Here is a 23,819-nt window from a genome sequence, read left to right as displayed (position 1 = left end):
GTGACCCAGTGCAGTGAGATCCGAGGCCATAACAGTAACCTGAAGGGAGCGAACGGCAAAAGAGTACATTACTGCAACGCTTTTGTCGTTCCATTTTCTGGTGTTTTTGTTCATCATCAGGCTTGTTTGTATTCCTCACCGATCAAAACGTGGCTATTTCTCCAATAATCCAGCAAGGTTTAAACATAACAATGTACAATAAATCTAACAATATCCTGGCCAAAACAAAACCAAAACCACATGCAAATACAGGGGATTTTTATAGATAAAAATGTTGATAAAAATGCATTGTTTCTGTACTCATAAATATGAAAATGCTATGTGAGTGCATATCCTTTGAGTGGATGTTCTACTTCAAGGAATAATTTTTGACTGCACTTGCTGCATGGCTGTGAGACTACAGTCGTCCAACGTTTATTGCGGTTAATTTGTTCCAGACTCCACAGTGATAAGTGAATTTCCCCAAAGTAGGATTCAATATTCATGAATGGGATATATTCGTAGTTATGACATAGAAAACCTGTTTACGATCTTCTTAATACAGCTTTTGACATTATTACAGCCCTCTAGACATGAATTCATAACTTTACATTTGCATGACAAAATATAGTTGATATAATCCCGAAAAATTAGACATATATAAAATAACATAGACTCACATGTTAGCAGTTCCTTGTTTTTTTTCTGGACAGCGTACTTCCTGCAGTGGCTGTTAAACTTACAATAAATGTCTTTTTCTGGCAATCATGTCTGGTCCTTGTCTCACCTTGTGGCCAATGTAGAATACAGAAGGGGTGTAACAATACTTGTATCTGTATCGAACCGTTCAATGCAGATGCGTACCAAACCGTGACCCCTGTATCGAACAATACGCAGTTTCATATTTATTTTATGAACTTCTGACGCCGCCAGTGTATCTGCGATCAACTACTCTGGCTTAGGTTGCATTGTCAACCACAGAACCACTGAGCTCCGCCTCCCACATTCATACCATGCTGCAAGTGTTGAAAAATGAGAACAATTTGAAAAATGTTGGCAATTTCAATCAAATTAAAATTACAAAAGGCAAGGTAATTAATTTTTTGTACTGAATAAAAAGTCACACAAACGTATCAGACTTCAGTACTACATTCGCAATTAGAATGCTTCTTTTGCCTTATATTTGTATTTTACTTCAATCCGTTAGTTCATTTTCATTTTTATGCTTGAAAATGCTTAATTTAGGCCAAGAATAAGTAGAATTAGCTTAAATATGCATATTTTTTTTTTACTAATCATAGGCTGTATTGAACCACAAAACTGTGATCATTTATTAATGAATTACTTTGTGAAAAAACGCGATAAAGTGAGGGAGCGATGTTCGAACTGCTATGTAGCGAGGGACGACTGTATGCTGATTTTTTGGACTGCTCACGTGACCCAAATGCTTTTTTGCCTATGCAAGACTCCACAACAGTAGGTAACGACATGGGAGCGTCATTTGGGGCAGAATAAACAGGGTTGAAGGGGTGCTTGTCTTCACACTTTGTGATACACTGTAAATGTATAATACTACCTCTCTCCCTTTGTCTTCTCTGTCCCTATCACTGATAATCTACAGCCAATCTGATGACCCATTGTGCTCGCAAGACAATCTTGCTAATGGAGAGGAACCTGGGGAAAGAAATGCAGCAGTCCTGCCCTGACGTTGTCTTTGTGTAGCTCACATAGTGAGGGAGGGGGTGGGTGGTTGGCAGTGGACACTTTGTTTAACGGCCATCATTGTTCATCAATGCTATATCCTTGTCTGTGTCCTTTCTCTCTCTCTCTCTCTCTCCTCCGGACGACAACATCACTTGTTCACACATTCTCAGTATCTCTCATGAAGAAACTCACCATCAGAGGGATAGCAAAACATCAATATAAGTCGTAATATCTGGAATAAAACGTAACATTTTCCAAAAAACACAGCATATTTCACAGCATATTGCAGTCGCTCAGTGATATGTCTTCTTTTTGTTCTTCTTCTGTGCTTGTTTTTAATGCATGTTAGTAATCAGATCACATTTGTGACAATACAGCACTATGTACTGACCTACAGGTATCTGCATGGTTTCGTGAGTAGGCGTGAGTAGATACACGTGACACGGAATACCAACACAGAAGTGTCAACAGTGGATAAATGGAGATGGAACCACTAGCCACTGAACCCTAGACCCAGACTAGACAGAGCCTATATGCATAACAATATTTCAACTTACAATAGATGGTGAGGCTGCTCTGGTATCCAATCGGAAAAGCTTCCAGACCCGTATGTGTGGTTTGGATCCAAAATCGGACTGTATGGGAGTTATCTGGATAGGATTTGGGACTGAAAGTGTTCACAAGGCCTCTGAAGCCCTGGGACCATGCAATGAAGGGCCTAATGTGGGAGTGGCAGCATATCTACAGGCAAGTCATTCACCATAACCCAACAGGGTCTTGTTTGGAATAATTTCAGTAGTTTATGAAGCTGCATCTGATATGATGGCCTCTCAATACTGCTTGCCTGTCCAATGTCTGTACAGGCCCATTCATTAGCTGATGGATGGATCAAAGTTGTGTCCTTTGTTTTCTTACATCCACAACCTTCTATCAAGTTCTCAGCCTTTCTCATATGGTGTTTCCCTCCCATCTATTGACTTCTTTAGCTTTTATACTCTACCTTACACTCCATACCCCTCAAACTAGGCTGGAAGAGACCCATGCAGGATCAATAAATCAGTGAAAGGAAGAAAGAAGGAAAGGAGAAGACACTCAGGATTCAGGTTCAATGCATCTCACTTGCCTCCTACAGTGAGACTACATCCCAGGTTGGGAATAGAAGAGGATGTGTTCGATATTTCAAGCCATTAAAAAGGTGCTAAACTTGCATTTTAAATGTCAATACACCACTACTTCAGACTAATTCAATATTACTCCAGTGGTGGTTAGACGGTGCTTTTCATAGTGGCATTATCTGTAGTATTTGCTGTTATGAAGCAATTTAGTCGATTTTAATTACTTTCCTGTGCTTGAAATTTTATTTTACTTGGTTGCCTTATGTTACATTACTCACCAAAATCAGGTAATCAGCCAGTTTTCTTTTGACAAATGTAATACCATTCATACTCTATGCATTTAATATATACTGTATTTATCACATATCACACAACTAAATTTAGCCTTTGCATTGCACATCCTGCTATGTGTTACCGTGCTAATGTTAGCATGTTAGCATTCTAACATTAGCATAGAAGCATTTTTAGCCATTTACAAAGCTGTACACTTATATAAACACTTACCACTATTATGCTAGGTGTTACCATGCTAACGTTACCATGTTAGCACTGCTTGCATTCTCACGTTAGCAATCTAAATATGTAAATAAAATAAATGTAGGACTAATATTTATGGCGTAAATCACAATATGGGGTAACTATGGCGCTTGGCGGAGGTCTGTGCTCTCCAAGTGCTTTTCAAGTTAGGAATAAATTCATCAGCCTAAGTATTTGTGGCACATTGTTCCCCGTATTGTTCATGCCAAAGCAGAGTATGGAAGACAAATATCTGGTTTCAAGGTGCTTTAATGAAAGATTCATGGCCATAGGGTGAGTCTAAGCGACTACAGCAAAACCAAGAAGACACAGCCCGAGTGACTATTTTCAGCTGCGGTGTCTCTCTTCACACATCAGACCAGATTAAAAATTGAAGGAGTAAAATGAAGCTGATACTTCGGCTTCTATTCCTTTCTCTGCCAATCTATCGCCCTTCCTCCTGGTACTACCACTGAGCTCCTTCTCCGCCCCCACCCAGCTCACTCTTTCTTTGGCTGCCCAAGCAGAGTCTCATCGAGGAGCGAGCGCTAAGTCAGATTGATGCACTATGTATAGCATACACTCTCTGCTAAACTCGGCTATTCAGACTTCCTCACTTATGGATTGCAACGCCACAACATCAGTCAATGAGCAAACACCTGAATGGAAACACTCTGAAAAAGTAATTTTATCTTCATTTTAGTCGTAAAACAATTTCACTTTTTAAACATGTTAAAGCCAATCAGCCATTATCTTTCAAAGCTGAACTGCTAAAACACAAATATTGCTTAGAAAAGGGGTAAAAAAACAACAACATCATTTTACAAAGTAAAACAAAAATCAATTTGTGCAGCGGGAAAAGAGACTAATTCCTTGCTACCTGTTTTCTGTCAAGCCTTGATAAACACTACTACTACTACTATTAATTGCCAGCCGTGTCATACAATGTGAGTGTGGCATTTTCCCACAGTTGCTACAGAATGAAGCACAGCAGGAAGTATGTTACAGGAAGTGAGGATGACATGTGAACATGTCTGGGTTGAGCTGAAGGACGTCGCAGTCACATGGTATACTACACAGGCAGAGACTGAGCCAGTCAATATTAGTCCATATATTTCACCAATGTCCACGTATGCATGACACGTACAAGCATTTGGAAAGACTTGTGTGCGCTCTACTGTCACATTCTCATGTGAATACAACTCATTTCCAGCTCAGTGATCAAACCGATACAGGTGGTCGTCGTTTCCGGGTTTCGACGTTCCGTGGTTACGGATGCGCTCCCGTAAGTTAATTATAAACATCATTTTGGTTCAGAAACACAAGACTCACTGGAGAACAAATTACATGGCAGTTAAGCATGTTAAAGGGATAGTTCGGATTTTTTGACATGAAGTTGTATGACATCCCCATCAGCAGTGATGAAGAACGTAGTTCCGCTTAGTAGCTGGGGACATTTAAGTAAAGAGTTTGGCTTCTCGAAACAATATGCGTTCAAAAGATGAATACATTTACGCCACAAAAATGCCTTCTCAAAATAATCAGACCTCTCAAAACGCTCGGCGTTATGTACTGTATGTCTCCCGGCGTATCCCTGCGCACTGTCGCCTGTGCATTCATGTGTATATGATGACGACACTCGCGGCAATACCACACTTCTTCGCGACCATCTTCTTTACATATGTGTTCCACAGCGGAAGAAGATGCGAGTGTCTTCATCACATACACATTCCTCATGTCAAAAAATCCAAACTATCCCTTTAAAGGACCTGCTCCTATAAAACCAAGTAATAACTAAAGGCCCTGTCACACCTTGACGATTTAGCCAGCTTACGCCAACGTATGAAAAATTTGGCCAATATGCTGGCATATGTCGAATAAGTTATGGGTAAGTTTTGTATAAGTTAAGACCACCGCTGAAGCACGCCGGCATACGTCGTAGTACGTCCAAATTGTCCAAAAATTTTGTGCATGCACAAAACTTTTCAACGTATGTCAACGTATGATTCATACGTCCCGCATACGCGGGCAATAAGTTATGCGATCGTTGACGCCCGTTCACACACGTTATTTGTAAGTTACGCACAAGTCGTAATACGTCAACATACCTTGAGACAGAACTGTGTCTTCTTGGCTCTCTTCTTGGCAAGGATTGGCTGAGAGGAGATGGAGGCTGTTGTGTTTGCAGATACAGTACATTATGCGATGCCTTGTAGTAACTCTATATTTATACGGCTACATGCTTGACCAGTAGAGGGCACTGTGACACTGGGAATGGAACCAACAGGAGTGAAAGAGGCGTTACAACCTGCGTCATCTCCATCAGAGTGAGAGTGGGAGGCTGTGGGTGGTGATGGATCCCACCGTCACTGCCCTGATACTTCTTGGCAACGGTCTTCGAAATTTTCTTCGGCATGATGGTGATGTTGACACTGCGATGTCTAATGAGGTGAGTCATCAAGTGGCAGCCTTTTTATAGACTACGGCACGTCATCGTCGGCCATACGCTGCCGCGCGGTTTGCATAAGTTCGACTGGCGTTGGGCATAAGTTGTGAACGCCGGCAACACGCTACGCATTCGTTGGTATAAGTTGTCTATAAGTTATAGAAACGTTCTATATAAGTTACTAATACGTCATGTATACGTCCAACCTGTTATGAATACGCTATGTATACGCCCAAAATTGAAAAAAACGTAGACAGTTCAACATCAAAATGATCACGTCGGACATGCGCTGGCTAAATCGTCAAGGTGTGACAGGGCCTTAAACAGCATAGTGGTCTTATTATTCAAATGGAAATGTTGCTAGTGCGTTGGCTTTTTTTTTTACTTTTTATTCTTTTTCATTACTTTATTACTCCATCCATACATTTTCTATGCCGCTTCTCCTCATTAGGGTCACGGGGGCATGCTGGAGCCGATCCCAGCTGACTTCGGGCGACAGGCGGCGTACACCCAGGACTGGTCGCCAGCCAATCACAGGGCACATATAGACAAACAACCATTCACACTCACATTCATACCTATGGACAATTTAGAGTCCCCAATTAACCTAACATGCATGTTTTTAACCACTAGACCACCGTGCGGCCCTACTTTATTACTATTTCATTTAATTCTTGTGTTAAGTGTTTTATTACTGTATTTTATATAGTTTTTAGGAATAAAATCCGACTCCAAAACTCCACTTCCATCACAGTCTATGAACAAAACCTGAGGACCACTTATACAGTATAAGTATAGAATACTGTACATACCGCATGTGCAAATATAAACAAATCTGTTTTGTTTAGCCATCGTTTGGAAAGAGGGCTAAAATATTGTACTCAAGTGAAAGTACAGTTACTTTTCTAATTTTTGACACAACTTTGAGATATGAAAACCTATTCAAGTAAAACTACAAATAAAAGTAACTGGTTTATAATGCGCTCAGGGTAAAAGTTACTGGATACCATTTAAGGGTGTACTGCAAAAAGGAAAAGTCTCCTGTATTGGAAGCTGAAGAGACCGAGAGGGGACACGTTTTCCATTGGCTCAGCAATATTGGCGCTCGACGGCATCTCCATCCTCCTGCACAATACACCACTAGGGCAGCGGTCGGCAATCTTTACCATCAAAAGAGTAAAGACAAATGTAGTAAAGACAAATAGTCTGGAGCCGCAAAACATGACACAGCTTATAAACTTTAAAAAGATTTAAAGATTTAAAGTTTTTTTTTAAATTTGACATGTTAGTTTACCGTGGGGGTAGCACACTCACAAGACGTCTTTTGCGTGTCTCACTGCCCACACTGCCCCCTCTCCTCCTTCCCTTACTTATGCGATCAGCAGTCAGAATGCAGTGTAGATGTATCACGCTGAGGCGTGGGAGCAGCAACATGGCGGCTGAAAACCTGCATACAGCTCCTGAGCCGCAGGTTGCCGACCCCTGCACTTGGGGGTTGTCCTGCCCATCATTCACTACTGTTTCTGGGTGCATTTTCTTTGTTTTTTTAAAGTTTTTGTTTGTACTCAATAACAGAGACGATTTAAAATAACAAAACAATTTAAGTAGAAGTCGATATTCAAAAAACAGAGAAAAAAATACAAACAAAAACCTACTAAATTACAGTAATGTAAGTAAATGTAATGTGGTACTTTTCAACCTCTGCGTCAGTGTAATTGGATTTGCATTTTCATTTGGCAGAAAGCAAAGACGGTTCAATGCAGTGCCAACATGAACACTAATAGCCCTTCTCATCATTATAACTTTGTGCTGCCTGATCCAGGCTGCTAGATTCAATTATGACAATGTGAGCAATGTTTTGTGACTTACCCAGCCAACACAATGAAGAAATCCAAGCGGTTCCATGTGTCTCCGAGGTAACATTTCTTGCCAAAAATCCCCAGAGCCACCATCTTGATCACCATCTCAATGGCAAAGAATGCAAAGATAAAGTCATCAAAATCCTGCAGACACAAACAAACACAAAACAGCACAGTTAGCCTTTTATATCAAGAAAAAAGTGATGGCACAAAAATGATTGACACACAACTTGAAATGCATGGTCATAGACAACCATAATGCATCCCGCCAAACATTTTATGATTTTTTTTATGCACTCCATTAGGAAAGAGGATGAAACCCCAGTGACTACTGGATAATAAGGTAAAATCACATGTTAAAATGTTATGTTTTACACACAGTATCTCAACCAGACAAAATGAATGCATTTTTCTTTGAAACACAAAAACCATAAAGTAAATAAATAGTTATTGGTTACCATCATGAATGAGTGACAAACAAAGACTAGATTTGAGTCCTGCTTTGAAATGAATATCTTACCATGTCAGCCAGCAACATATCGCTCATTGATAACGGGAATATCTCAATTCTAGTTATTAAATATTGTTACCACAACGCATCTTTAAAAACTGCGGGTCAAATTGTGTAATGGAGAAACTCACAATCTCATCAGCCAACATGTAAATAGCAAGTACATTTGATTTTATGCAAACAAGCCTGTTAAAGAAGTTCTACAGGTGTTTTTTTTTTTTCTTTTCGTCCGACAGCTAACAGTGTGTGCAAACAACTAATCATTTATCATTAAAAAAAAGGAGTCACTCTGGCAATGAGAGAACTGTTACAGATGACAATGTGCTGTCCCCTTGAAACAATTACTGATAGAATGCTGATATAAATATGAATTCTGAACCCAGCTTTTGAACCAAAAAATCAAGGTTCATGTCCTCGCAGAGAAATCAACCCATAATGAAAATTCTGACTGGTACATACAAGATTGGATTGACTACTGACCTTAACTGCCTCGGCCGTAATGTGCCGGATACCTTTTAAAATCAATAAAGTTCTTGCTGTGCTTTCATCATCAAATCTGATGCAGACTTATTACTTTGTGGCAAGAGCCTCGTTGTCACTGTGACTCTTCTCCATTGTTGCTATGTTGCTTCTTGAACCAGGAGTCAAGCCCATTACAAATATCACTCATGTATGCATTATAAAGTGACAAGTAAAACCAAAACTGTCCTTTTTAACATCAGGCACATATAATGATCACATTAGATAGGAAAAAACACGAGCAGGGATGAAGACAGAATGAAAAACAATTAAAAAGACATTATTTTTTAATGAATAAAATCAATACATACATAAGAGAGAGGAACCAGATGAGGAATTAGAGATGAGAGGGGAAAAGAATGCAGACCAAAGTAAAAAAAATAAAATAAAAAATGTGAGAAACATTCTGGAAGCATTTCAAACCACAGGACACCCACAGATAGATGAGTCATCCAAACATGAACAGAAAAATGTATAAATATATACAAATCTGTTAAGTTTAGAACAAAGCCAACCTCTTGTTCCTTGTAAGTTGGCTGTCAAGTAGAATGCAGGGGTTCACACAGGGAAGTGCATATTTCCCATCATTGGAATCAAAGTTCTAATTATAGTGGTGACCCATTTTTAAAGGGATAGTTCAGATTTTTTTTTTACATGAAGTTGTATGACATCCCCATCAGTTATATAGTCCAATAACAGCGACTTACCCCCACTTGGTCTCCTAAGTCCAGTACTGGTCGGATTTTGCTAATGAAGAACTTAGTTCCGCTTAGTTGCTGAGGACATTTAAGTAAAGAGTTTGACTTCTCAAAACAATATGCGTTCAAAAGATGAATACATTTGCGTCACAAAAATGCCTTCTCAAAAAATATCAGACCTTACAAAACGCTCGGCGTTATATCTGTCTCCCGCCGTATGCGTTCTTGTGTATCTGACGAAGACGCTCGCATATTCTTCCGCCGTGGAACACATACGTAAACAGGATGGCCGCGGCGCTCCGTCGCGGAAGTAGATGCGAGCTTTCTTTGTCACATACACATGAACACACAGGTGACACAGGCAGGGATACGGCGGGAGACAGATATAACGCCGAGTGTTTTGTGAGGTCAAATTTTTTTTGAGAAGGCATTTTTGTGATGCAAATGTATGCAAACTCCTTACTTAAATGTCCCCAGCAACTAAGCGGAACTACGTTCTTCATCACGGAAGGTAAGTCGCTATTGTTGGACTACAATGCTGATGGGGATGTCATACAACTTCATGTAAAAAAATCCGAACTTTCCCTTTAAGTGAAGAACTTTGAGCACTTTCAGGAATACTTTGAAATAAGATGTCCCAATAAGGTCAGTGTTGGAATTTACTACACTACTGTATTGCTTTTATTCCTGAATAATTTGATGAAAGTGTTCTGGGCTAAAAATTGTTAGTGATTGAAGTGATATTGTTTAGTGATTAAGAGAGTTATAGAAGCGTATTACACATTAAAATAAATGATTGCTGGAATGGCAATGGTAACTAAGGTTTTTCATGTCAAATAATATCTATATTCAAGAGAGAGTTTTATTGTCATGTGCATGGTAAAACAGCAGTTATACCATGCAATGAAAATCTATAGTTGAACTGTTTAAAATTACTATTAACTTTCATTTTGACAGAGGCGTTGCACTTCACGTTTGTATTGTTCACATAAGATGGTTGCCTGTAACCTTTTTTTCAACAGAAAATACTTATTTTCTATGCCATGACTGAAAACATTGAAAAACTGACATTTATTCACTATTGAATTGTTTACAGTGCAGCAGAAATGCCAGTTCACTTGTTTACCTACTGTTACTTTAGAGATTTTGTTTTAAAAGGTTACTCTTGGTTACAGACAACCACTTTTGAAAAGAACAATACAATCTGTCTTAAGGTTCGTCTTTGTAAATCATGTAATAGACAACAAAATATCATAAAAACATGTGATATACAGTAGAGGGGAAAAAAGTATAGTATTGAAGTAAAAAATAGTATTAGACTAAAGTTATTGAATAGTGTTGGAATAACGTGATACAATTGTGAATGATCAAAATGTTACTAGAATTCACATTACTTAAAGGCCCTGTCACACCTTGACGATTTAGCCAGCGCATGCCTGACGTGATCATTTTGGCATACGTTGAACTGTTTTTTCAATTTTGGGCGTATACAGTACATAGCGTATTCATAACAAGTTCGACGTATACATGACGTATTAGTAACTTATATACTGGACTTATATAGAACGTTTCTATAACTTATAGACAACTTATACCAACGAATGCATAGCGTGTTGCCGGCATTCACGACTTATGCCCAACGCCAGTCTAACTTATGCAAACCGCGCGGCAGCGTATGGCCAACGATCACGTGCCGTAGCCTATAAAAAGGCTGCCACTTGATGACGCCAAGAAGACACAGTTTTGTCTCAAGGTATGCTGACGTATTACGACTTGTGCGTAACTTACAAATAACGTGTGTGAATGGGCGTCAACGATCGCATAACGTATTGCTCGCATATGCGGGACGTATGAATCATACGTTGACATACGTCGAAAAGTTTGGTGCATGCACAACATTTTTGGACGACTTGGACGTACTACGACGTATGCCGGCGTGCTTCAGCGTGCTCTTAACTTATACAAAACTTACCCATAACTTATTCGACGTACGCCAGCGTATTGGCCAAATTTTTCATACGTTGGCATAAGCTGGCTAAATCGTCAAGGTGTGACAGGGCCTTAAGCAAAACATATTTTAATCACATTGTATCAACCTAAAATACACAGGTGTATTTAATATGAACAAGTTGTATTAATTTAACTTAATTGTTTAAGTTGCCACCAAAGCAAATCATCTGTGTGCAACCAATGGCCACTATTAAATTAAGTAAATCCAACAACATTTTTTGTTTTTTTTTTTCAGTGTGCCTGCCTTCAAGGAAGAAGAGATAAATCCAATATCCTCACTCCAATGTACATTTCTGGAATATTGCCAAAGGAGAAATGGGAGGTTTGCATTATGTTCTAACAAAATTACATAGCTAATTAGACTATATCATTCAGCTATCTCCCAGTGCAGACAAGTCTTGCAAAATTGGATGTCATTAGGTGTGGTGGTGAAGTGTGAAACAGGCCAACAAATGAATGCACAGGACTAAATCCATTCTAAAACTCTGAAAGATGGAACATGCAAAACTATGACGAGAGCAAAGTGTGTTACTATGTCTAACAAAACATTTTTACATGTTAGGACAACTTGCAAGATCCTGCTGTTTCAGTATTCTGTAATGCTGCACGGCTCACTGCGTCCATGTCTGTCATGAAAAACCAAAAAACATGTTGGCAGTGTTTTATTTTGCCTGAGCGGGCATCACAGGCCCATCCTTCTATGTTTGTTCCAAACAAACCTTTGTTAGTGCTGCCAAAAATGGAACCCCCGCCATCCTATCTTCCTGTGTACCACATCAACCCTGTAAAATCTCACCAGACACTTGCAGTTAATAACAACAGTGAAAGCTTCATAGCCTCAACTTTGGCAATGGGACAAACTATTAAGTGAAGTGTCAAAATGAAAAGTGTCCTGGGAAGGTGTGTGGTCGCCATGAACTACCAGGACAGTTTCAGTGCACCTTGGCATTGGTTCAATGAGTCTCTCCTAGAGTGATCAACACAATCCATCCAAAAGCCATCTGCTTTAGTTTTGGAATTTTATGTTGTGAAACCATGATTTTTTTTTTTTTTTACACAAAACACATTTGTAACTATTTTTTGTGAAATATGATCAATCCATTAGAACTAAAAGGAGAGTCAAACAGACCAAAGACAAGGAACAAACAGCTGACAGAGGCAGAAGTGTTGAGTGTGTTTGTATACAATGGTAAACATATTTTGAGCCTTCCTATGACTGCTACAGAGACATATTGTTAAACATAGCATCGTGTGTCTGTGTAGGCTCTCAGTCGTACACGAGTTGTCCATCGAGGGAAAGGCTTCTTGAGACGACCATCTTACCAGCTGATAAGGGCAGATGCACAGTGGTTCTCAACACATTGAACTATGAAGAAAAAATAAAAAGTCTAATTAGTGATGCCAACACATATGAGCAACTTAAAAGGGACCCATCCAGTAGGTATAAGAAAGAAATCATAGACTGCCTCCAAAAGTTAGAGAAGGAAGAACTAATTGACAGACAGATGTATCATAGGTTATACCCTGGGGAGGCTACACCATGTATCTATGGCCTTCCAAAAATTCACAAGGAAGGGTTTCCCCTCAGACCCATTGTCTGTAGCATTGACTCTACCACGTACAATGTAGCTAAATACGTAAAAACAGTCTTATCCCCATTGGTAGGCAACACTGGTCATCATACAGAGAACACAAAAGGGTTTGTGGCGAGTATCAAAGACCTCAGATTGGAGCCAGAGGAAACTTTGGTGTCTTATGATGTGACTTCACTTTTCACATCTGTCCTCACCTCAGCAGCAGTCTCGGTGGTGAGGAAAAGACTGCTCGAGGACTCAACTCGAGAGAACAAAACTTAGTGCTGACCACATTTGCCAATTATTGGATATTTGCCTTAACACTACATATTTTCAGTTTAGAGGGAAATTTTACAGACAAATTCATGGTTGTGCTATGGGCTCACCAGTCTCACCCATAGTGGCAAATCTGTACATGGAAAAGATGTAGAAACAGGCTCTCACATCCTTCTTAGGGACAAAACCAAGGCACTGGTTTAGATACGTGGATGACACCTTTGTCATAATCAAAAAACAGGAAATTCAGTCTTTCACAGATCACATCAATGCGGTGGACACCAATATCAAATTTACTCGCGAGGACGCTAAAGAGAACCAACTAGCCTTCTTAGACTGCAAGGTAATTATAGGAGAGGACAGACAGCTACTTACAGAGGTCTTTAGAAAGGCCACACACACTGACCAATACCTGCTTTTTGAATCCCAAAAACCATCCACTACAACATAAACTAGGGGTTATTAGGACCCTCCAACATAGAGCGGAACAAATACCAACTAGTGCTGAGGGAAGAAAAAAGGAGACACAACATGTCCAGAGAGCGCTCTCAACCTGTGGGTACCCACGGTGGGCTTTTAACAAATGTCAAAAGAAGAGAGTACGGAAAGAAACCCAAAAGCCCACAGAAGCAAAAAGGAGAGGAGTGGCAGTCGCTTATGTAGCTGGGGTCTCCAAAAAACTCCAGAGGATCTTATGGCAACACAAAATTCCCACCTATTTCAAACCAGTAAATACCCTTAGACAAAAATTAGTGCATCCTAAAGACAAGGCTCCAAACCAAAAACAGAGCAATGTGGTCTATTCCATCCACTGTAAAGATGAGGAATGCAAAGAGCACTACATTGGGGAAACTAAGCAAATGCTCCAAAAAAGGCTTTATCAACATCGCAGGGACAATTCTATTGGCCTCAATCAGCAGTACATCTACACCTTAAAGCTACCAATCACTCTTTTGAGGACAGCGAGGTAAAGATTTTGGCCAAAGAAAACAGACGGTTTGAAAGAGGAGTAAAGGAAGCTATTTTTGTCAAACAACAGAACCCATCATTGAATCGGAATGGTGGTTTGAGGTTTAATTTGGACCCTGTGTTCAGCAAGTTACTGAGACCAAAACCCACAGCTCTTAGTCTTGCAAATGAGGTGGAGCCAGGGCCGAGCCAGAACAATAGATACTAACGAGCCAGTATCAGAGTCGTTTATACCCAACTACAGGGAGCTACACTTACCTTTGATCGGAGGTGCTAATGGCAGGAGAGGATTAGACCACTACTCCGCCCAGGCTTAGTGTAAGGAACCAATAGGAGGAGGGTGTTGGCACACCAATTCCGCCCACTCTTACTGTATTTAAGGCCTAGGCTACCAGCACTTATTAGTTCGCTGACGAAGCTCTTCGGATGAGGAGCGAAACGTCCGACACATTCTTAACAGAAGTACAGATGACGTCTCAAGAAGCCTTTCCCTCGATGTTGTTTTTTTTTTTTTATGGTATCTCACAATAGTGAATATGCACCTGACATTTCCACAACATACAAAAATATATACAGGATATGTATCCTCAACCAAAATATAAACACAACACTTCAGTTTTTGCGCCCATTCTTAATGAGCTGAAGTCAATGATCTAAAACCTTTTCTATCTACAGAAAAGGCCTGTTTCTCTCAAATATTGTTCACAATATTTCACAGTCAATAGTGGCATATCAAGATGCTTACAGCATGATTATTGCACAGGTGTGCACAGGTTATGTTGGCCACAATAAAAGGCCACACCAAAATGTGGAGTTTGGGATGCTCTGGATCAGCGTATACAGTATTTGAGGTACTGTATATATACGTATACAGTATATCAGTATACAGCTATAAAAATAATTGTTTCCTCCTTGAAGGAGATACCGCCCGGGGAGGAGACAATTATTTTTTATAGCTGTATACTGATATACTGTATACGTATATATACAGTACCTCAAATACTGTATCCTCTGTGTCCTCTACCCGAGGCCTGGTAGATTGAGGGTTCTGCGTAGGATCTTAGCTGTTCCCAGTATTGCGCTCTTCTGGACGGAGATGTCAGATGTTGTTCCTGGCATCTGCCGGAGCCATCCACCCAGCTCGGGAGTGACTGCCCCCAGTGCCCCGATAACTGCTGGCAACACTGTTGTCTTCACACCCCACAATTTATCTAGTTCTTCCATCATCCTTTGGTATTTCTCCCGATTTTCATGTTTCCTCTTCCAGCTGTTGCTATCATTCGGGATTGCTACATCTATCACCACGGCTGTCATCTCATGTTTATCCACCACCACAATGCCGGGCTGGGTGGCCATCACCAGTTTGTCAGTCTGGATCTGGAAGTCCCACAGGATCTCGGGGTGGTAGTTCTCAACTACCTTTGGTGATGTCTGATTCTGGGGCCTCCAGTCCATATTTAGTACAGATGTCTGGTACACTATTCCTGCTACCTGGTTGTGCCGCTCCATGTATGCCCCTTCCTACCAGCATCTTACACTCTGCTGTAATGTCCTGCACTATCTCTGGGGCGTCTTTCTAAAGCCTGCCCCTGAGGTCCTGTCTGATGTGGTAGACCCCAGCCTCTATTGATCTTGTGTTTAGGGCCTGTTCTTGTGCTGCCATGATTAGTGCCTCTGTGCTGGCTTTCAGTCCAGCCTTTTTCAGCCACTGGTATGTTTTCCCAATGTCAGCCACTTCTACAATTTGCTGGTGGTGCATGCCATGCAGGGGCTTGTCTACTTGATATTGTATGTGATTAAATTATACTACAAAAATGAAGTAAACGTAGTAAAAGTGCTTGTTGATGTGGTCATGGAGCACCATAAAACAGCATTATCACACTGGGCTATGTAATCAGACACAATCAATGTGGGTGGAAAATAAAACTGTGTGAGTGTTGAGACTATTTTCATAAGATTTTTTGTAGAATTTCACGCAGAAATGAACAGGGCCAATTTGATGTGAGCTTTGTTGTCCTTTTACATTGTTGAAAGGGTGACACATGATTCGCTTTACACAACAAAAAATGAGCGCTGACAGTAACTTTATACAAGTAGTCTTTGTTCATTTATTTTGTCTTGTCATCAAAAGTGACGTTTTTCTGCCAGTGACAAAAAAGTTGAATGTTTTATGAATTGTGTCACGTTTCATCTGCTCTCTTTTGCCTTGGTGTGATTCATTTGGGAACTAATGTCATTCCTCCTCCTTAAACTTTGTCATTGTTCTATTTTTTTATTCTCATACCCTTTCCTCTCACAGCACTTCCCAGTTAGTTTGATTACATTTCCAAAAGAATGAATTGTGTGCATTTGTTGTGCATACTAATGGGGCAATTTCTTTTCATATCATCGTACTATAATTCCCAGACCACATTTACAGTATGTCAGTGTATATTTCCCTTAATTCTTTCCCCCATGTGTGAATCCCCTCACCTCAACAGTGACACCCAATGTGTGTGTATGTGGATTGCCTGAGAGCAACTGTAAACACACGTGTTCACCAGGCAGCAGGCTCTACTGTGTGTTATCAACGTGTCAAGCCAGTGCCAGCATTAGGCGCCCTCTCGTCACCTCTTGAATGCAGCCTTTAAGTCGAAAGTGTGCTGAGTCGCTAATGCTGAGAGCACTTAATGCACACTCGGTGTGTGTGTGTGTGTCAAAGAGGCTATTAAACACAGTGTGGCGACCGAGATTGGAGTGCCACAGCAACGTCTGTGGATCTAAAACACTCTTTCCACACAATTCAAATATTACAGCACGATTACGTACATGAACATATGCTGCTGCGGCTACAAGGGCAAAAATAAGTCACTCCAGGCAAGCTTTGCACGAGAAGGGAAGAAAGTGCACACAAAAGCAAGAAACCACAAAAAAAACCTGGCCTACAGCGAGACAGGAAAAAGAAAACCAGCTACCGTTCGCTGACCCTACTACCGACCTCTCCTGGGGGAAGCAGGAATTTACTTCCTAAAATAATGTTCCCGTGCTCTTTTCAGCTTGCACAGAAAGATGAATCATCGTTTCAATTGGCATCATCAAACAAAAAAGTTCTAGTCAAAGACGTTGTGGTCACTGGGGAATAACTGCCTCTCCCAAAAAGTTGCACAGTGGAAACCGCTTAAGTTGGTTCAACTTACATCGCCACCCCGTTTATGTTAAACAACTCATCAAGTCCGCTCCACCGTGTTAATATTAAAAAGTGCCCGCTTAAGTCAATGTCAACATACTACCAATGGGGTTGTTTCTATGAAAATACTTCTGTATATGTCGACATGTGTTGTAATATTGTCAGCTTCCTCATTATCGCTAAGCCGTGTGCCGCAACAATACTACTGTTAGACATCATTAAAACATGTACATGGTGACTTCCTGTTCAGTTCAAAATAAGCTTGAAAATTACAGCATAATCAACCTTTTATTCACATCTGTAAAACAGCACTGCATACCTTATAGCAGTGGCTCTCCATTATGTGCTGTTATATAATGACTTAAAACAATTTCTAAGTTAAGCTTAAGAGTGCAATGGTACAGTGTGCCACACTTGTGCTGTCTTATTGTATGATCTTGTTTTCTTATGCTTCTCCGTCCCATTTGCAAGTAAAGTATGCTTTTACGTTCAGTTTGTTCTAAGGGTATTTCCGTAGTCACAAAGCGTGGCTGGAAACAACATCTCGCGTAAGCAAACTACCGCGTCTGCCTGCCGCTATTTCCACGATTTTTTACATTCGACATATGAATTAGGGTGGGATCTGGACCTTAGCATGTATCACAATATTTTGGGGATGTATCACAATATGACGATATAATTAAATTCAGTGGAGTTTTGTACAAAAAGCTCCGAACCTTAACCCATAAAATAATTAAAAATAGTTTAGTTGAAAGAGTAGGGGTGTCAAACTCAATTTACCTGGGGACCGCTGGAGGTACGGTCTGGGTGGGGCTGGGGCGCATGAAGTATTGGGAATAGGGCTGAGGATTTCAGCCACAGTACGGCATGATACGCGATGCATGGCTCACAATAACTTTAACATCTCGATGCAGTGGTCGGGTAAAACAAAAAAAAATAAATAAATACATTTGGTAGTTTGTATTTCGCTGTATTCAGCTAGGATAGTCCCCAGCTTACCCGTGACCCTCATGAAGACAAGTGATAGAAAATGGTTGGAATTTTTGCAGCCTATTTCAACCAGAACACAGGCAGCAATGGTGAAAAAAGAGTTGAGGATGTTTTAGCACAACATAAGTGTAAACAAGATTTTAGTTTAGGTGTCTGAAAACAGTAACGCTAATTTAAACTCATTCAGAAAACACAACATCTGAAGTAGGTCAACTCTATAAAGTAGAAGCATATCTAAAATAAATATTTTTTATAGCATTTACACAACTCTTCCATGTCTAGTCGCAAGCCGCAAAATGTGACCTAGAGGGCCACCAGTTTAAGACCCGTGGTGTAGATAGTGGCCAAAGCAAGTTGTCCGTCTTGTTAGCCAGGGAGCCAACGTTGGCAAGATGGACGGATAGGAGAGCAGAGCGAAAACCTCGTTTCCTCAACCTCACAAGCACCCCGCCTTGTCTTCCTCAGCGGCGGTGCAGTCTCACCGTCTCCCGCTGCTGCACTGACCAAACGATCTGCAAACGTCTCTAGCTCAGTCAAAACCGGAGAAAACAGTTTGCCAGATAGCTGGTTAATATGTAAAAGTTGGTCTCTGCTGTATGTGACCAGTGGGGAAGCATATAAAGTTGAAAAAAGTATAAAAAACACACAACAAGAGAGCGAGTGGCCGTGGCTGCCGTCCGAGGCGCCATCTTGCTCACAATACCGGTAAGTCATTTTCTTATCATTGGAAGAATTTATACCGGTATATAAAAACTATCTTCCAACCCTAGAAGGTGATAAACGGGTTTTCTACGCTCTAACTACAAAAGTATTCCATTTTTAAGGAAGGAATCCTACTTAGCGGAAATTCAGTCATCACGGTGGAGTCTGGAACCAATTAACCATGATAAAAGAGGGACTATTGTATTTATTTCTGTGAGGTATATTGACAAGTTAATATGGGATTGCCACTGCCGTCGCCTAAATGATGCATTAAACATAAATTTTAATTACAATGACAAGAAAGCACAGAAAAAAATTGGCTGCAGCGTTAAGTACAGCCACAAAATGTAACGGGATTCAATACAAGAGCTGTATCATAACGTCTGTACAGAGACTGACTATGTCCAAGAGGTACAAACATAACACTATGTTATTTACATATATTTTGTACCATACTGAGGCGTGTGTTGCCCCTTCCATGTACAAGTACTGACGTATACTGAGAAAGTCTGGGGAAGGCGTAAGGGGAAATGATTGGGCCATTCTGTAACAACAAGCATGTTGCTACTGTTACCATGATGAGTGGCAGCGATGCTTTTAATATGGAAATTTTACCCCAAACATTGACATCCCACCAAAATATTGTCTGAAATAACTTCTTTTCTGTGATTTACCTCTACTTTCAGCGGCCAGAGGTACCCATTTGTTCTGGTCTTTGTTTGGGAAATGTTACTAACGAGTGAAATAAGCAACACAATCAGGAGGCAAATTAAGCAACGTCAGCATAACTGAAGGAGAACACAAGAACATTATGAAACAGTAATTGGGCACCTGATAACATCAGCAGCACAGTACTGTACTGAGACAAATACAGCAAAAACAATAGAATTAGACAAAATTGTTTTCTTAAAATACTATATCATTAAAGCAACTGGGAATGGTGCATGAATACAAATACTAGATGCTGTTGCTAAGCTGAAATGCCAAATTCAGAAAAAAGTCAATCATAAGTGATACGACACAGCACAAGATAGCAAGAGCTATATTTGGAAGTGTTTACATTTACAGTATTTGTTGACCCATTCTTAAAAAAAACACACATTTTAATGGCATACAGTCGTACCTCACATAACATAAACCTCCTTTTACATAAATTCCACAGAATTTATGTAAAGTTTTTGCATCGTATTACAGAAGAAATTCCATATAACATAAAGCGTCAAGTCAGTGCAAGTCTTTTTTTTTCCAATCAACTTTATTAATGCCTCAAGTCGGTGCAAGTTCAGACTAACACTTGGTGACGCCTTCTGACGCATCACGCTCTCATTGGCTGATTTTCGGGGCACCGCCTCCGCTCTCATCTCATTGGCTGATTATGGGGGCACCGCCTACGCGCTCATCTCATTGGCTGAGTTATACAGCACGTACGTGAGTTTGTGTGAGAGACAGGCTTGTCCCTTCAAACTCCTTCCTCTTCGTAGTCGCCCTTAAACTAACTTAAACAATTAAGTTAAGTTACAAATTAAAATTTTGCACACACCATTATCGTGTAGGGCGTGTGCGTTTGTCTGGAGACCAGCTGACTCTTAGACTCTTTGAGTCGCGTTTCGACTCAGGCTAGTCCTCCTCCTCCTTCCTGCCTCCACTTGTGCTCCTGATCAAGACATCTCATGAACGGTACGATTGTTTTAGTTTTTCAGTTTTATTCATTTAAAGTAATCTTATGTATTACCTTATTTTATATTGGAATGTTACTGTACTATGTTTATGCTAACATTTTCTTATATTTTCCCACCATATTTGGTGGAGTTTTAATATTTTGAAGGGCCAAAGGGGTGAGTTTGGGAAGATCTTGGAACGGATTAGGCTATTTACATGTATTTTACGCTTCGTATAACATAAAAACCCTATTACATAAAGGTTCTCGGAACGGATTATTTACGTTGTAGGGGCGTCTACTGTATTAAGACCCGTGTAAAAGTTTCAGTCAGAGTGTTTTTGACATAGATTAGTGACTTTAAAATCAAGACATTTCTGTCAAAAACTGGAGGTTGAACCAAATCTGTTCTGAAATGCTGAACAAAATCCAGTCAAACCATTTTTCGCCATTGGAAGTAATGGAAATAGAAATACGCCGTTCAGGAGTCAAACGGTCTCTACCATAAAACCTTTACTAACTGTCCAATGTGTTTGCGATAACATTTAAACATGAATTTAACTGTCATACAAGTATACAATGATCACTGTGAGTAGACAATAAAATACAAAAACAATAAAAAACACTTTATTAGCTTTGATGATGATTGACACGATGCTCAATGCTTCATATTATGACGTTTGGTGTTACGTTCTGTGTTACAACATGGTTACAACTAGGCATGGGCCGGTTACCGGGTTCAAGGCATACCACGGTATGAAAAAGTCACGTTTCAAAACTGTTAAAATAGTTTGTCATACCGTCCTAAAGATAATATGTGAAAAGTTCTGCTCATATGAAATGGACGGTGATACTTTAGCAGCATTGTGGTCTAATAACTGAGACTTTCTCCTCTTCTCTCTCCTCTCCCGCCATTGCAACACCACTTCCACTGCGCAAAACAACCACAAGGATACAAGTAAGAATGTTTTTTTTTATGACTGATTTATTTCATGATTGTATTAAAGCTTATTGGAATTGGACCAAAATTAGAATTTACTAGAAGTTAGACTCTGTTCAAATATAAACCATTTGAATGAGCCATTACAGAATATAATACCTAAATGATGTTGCCCAATGTCATACAGATTCTTACACATCTGTCACCTCATTTTCCGTGTTACCTTTTAGATGGAATTCCATTCAAATAGGTTGGCTAACTCACATATGTACATGTTATCTATATTCAAGAAAAACACTTCAGGAAATGATAGCCACGGGCTGTGTTTCAATTCAGGCACTTTCATACTTATACCTAGCATTTTTATTGCATAATTGCATTCCACTGAGTAGTACAGTCGTCCTACATCGCGGTTCGAACATCGCTCCCTCATTCTATCATGGTTTGTTCAAAAATGAATATAGGATCACTGTTTCGTGGTTGACTATGGCCTATTATTAGACAAAAAATATCGATGTAGTATTCTGGTCACTAGATGTCAGTAATTTTGGCCAAAGAAAACAGATGGTTTGAAAGAGGAGTAAAGGAAGCTATTTTTGTCAAACAACAGAACCCATCATTGAATCGGAATGGTGGTTTGAGGTTTAATTTGGACCCTGTGTTCAGCAGGTTACTGAGACCAAAACCCACAGCTCTTAGTCTTGCAAATGAGGTGAAGCCAGGGCCGAGCCAGAACAATAGATGCTAACGAGCCAGTATCAGAGTCGTTCATACCCAATTCAGGGAGCGACACTTCCCTTTTATCGGAGGTGTTAATAGCAGGATAGGATTATACCACTACTCCGCCCAGGCTTAGTGTAAGGAACCAATAGTAGGAGTGTGTTGGCACACCAATTCCGTCCACTCTTACTGTATTTAAGGCCTAAGCTACCAGCACTTATTAGTTCGCTGACGAAGCTCTTCGGATGAGGAGCGAAACGTTCGACACCTTCTTCACAGAAGTACAGATGACGTCTCAAGAAGCCTTTTCCTCGAGAGATGTCAGTAATGTTACATTGATGAGACATTACCATAGCCTAGATAACCTTCACACTGCATGTAGTCAGCCATGACATGTCCAACATGATAGAAGAAAAAAAGTTATCTTCCCATTCTGTGTGGAAGTGGTAGGTTTTTGACTTCTTACTTTGTCTTTCTCCACTCCATTTGAAACACTTTCTTAAGTTTAGAACAAGTAAATTGGAGAGCTACAGTATTTGCTAGCGGTGGCCGTCTCTTATGTCCCCGCATTGATCCCATAGCCTGCACAATGTAGTATAAACAATAAATAATATGAGTGTAAAGGTGACTATAGGGGTGTTACTACATGTCCACAGGGCTCTAATAATGGTAAAGTCATAAACAGCTTTTCTATGCTCTAACTACTACAACATCAGTGCCCGGATGTTGCACTCAACACACCCTAAACGGTGAGCGTGGAGCGATGGACCATAGCCACCCTCAATCATCACCATCTTAGTTACATAGCAGAAGGGGAGGGACTAACTCAAGTGGTTGCATTTCGCAGTTATAAAGGAAAGAAGAAGAAGAGGAAGCAGGTGAGGTAAATGTTGTGACTGTTATTTTCGGTAAGTGCGCATCGACAGTAATCGATTTGAGTGAGCACTACGCTATCCAAATTCGCGCCCGCAGGAACTAACATGCTGTGTACATTTTGAAGTGTAACACGGCCACAAAGTATCGAGTCATTTACATGAGCTTCTCCTGAATTATTCTTCATGAGTGGACCACGACTAAGGTCCGCCCTGCAATGTATGATTTACAGAGTATGTTTCAGGAAAAAAAGCAGGCGCCATCACTTCCTGACTTCCTCTCAAAAGTAAATGCCAGCCTGTATGTACGCTAATTCTGCCTGTCACACGTCTGGATGCTATTATCACAAGGGTCGGAGACGCTCATCACAGACACACACATATGAACACACAAGTGCACGGCCATGCATATATTACAGCAGCATATGCCACATGAGGTGAGGACAATACGGGAAACTCACTCTCATCTACCATTCAGTCAGGCCCTTCTCCTCCACACAGATGATATTTTACTTTTTGCACAGTAAGAACCATTCAAAAGACCTTTTCCATCTTTTTAACTTTCTATCTCTCCCCTCACATACTTCGGTTGTGTA

The 23,819-nt window shown here is 40.3% G+C and overlaps 1 protein-coding gene across 14 annotated transcripts in view; it reads right to left on the bottom strand.

Annotated features, from left to right (window-relative positions):
* cacna1g (calcium channel, voltage-dependent, T type, alpha 1G subunit) overlaps positions 1-23,819 on the bottom strand; it is a 291,002-nt gene that overhangs the window by 160,097 nt on the left and 107,086 nt on the right. For all 14 annotated transcript variants that reach the window (XM_054766574.1, XM_054766569.1, XM_054766571.1 and 11 more), the window contains exon 4: positions 7,630-7,763. In XM_054766574.1, coding sequence (XP_054622549.1) covers positions 7,630-7,763 — 134 coding nt within the window. The remainder of the gene's footprint in view (positions 1-7,629; positions 7,764-23,819) is intronic.

Source organism: Dunckerocampus dactyliophorus, chromosome 2 (genome assembly GCF_027744805.1).
Source record: "Dunckerocampus dactyliophorus isolate RoL2022-P2 chromosome 2, RoL_Ddac_1.1, whole genome shotgun sequence".
NCBI lineage: Eukaryota > Metazoa > Chordata > Actinopteri > Syngnathiformes > Syngnathidae > Dunckerocampus > Dunckerocampus dactyliophorus.
Note: the sequence above shows the minus strand (reverse complement) of the source record. Positions and strands in the feature narration are given on the sequence as shown.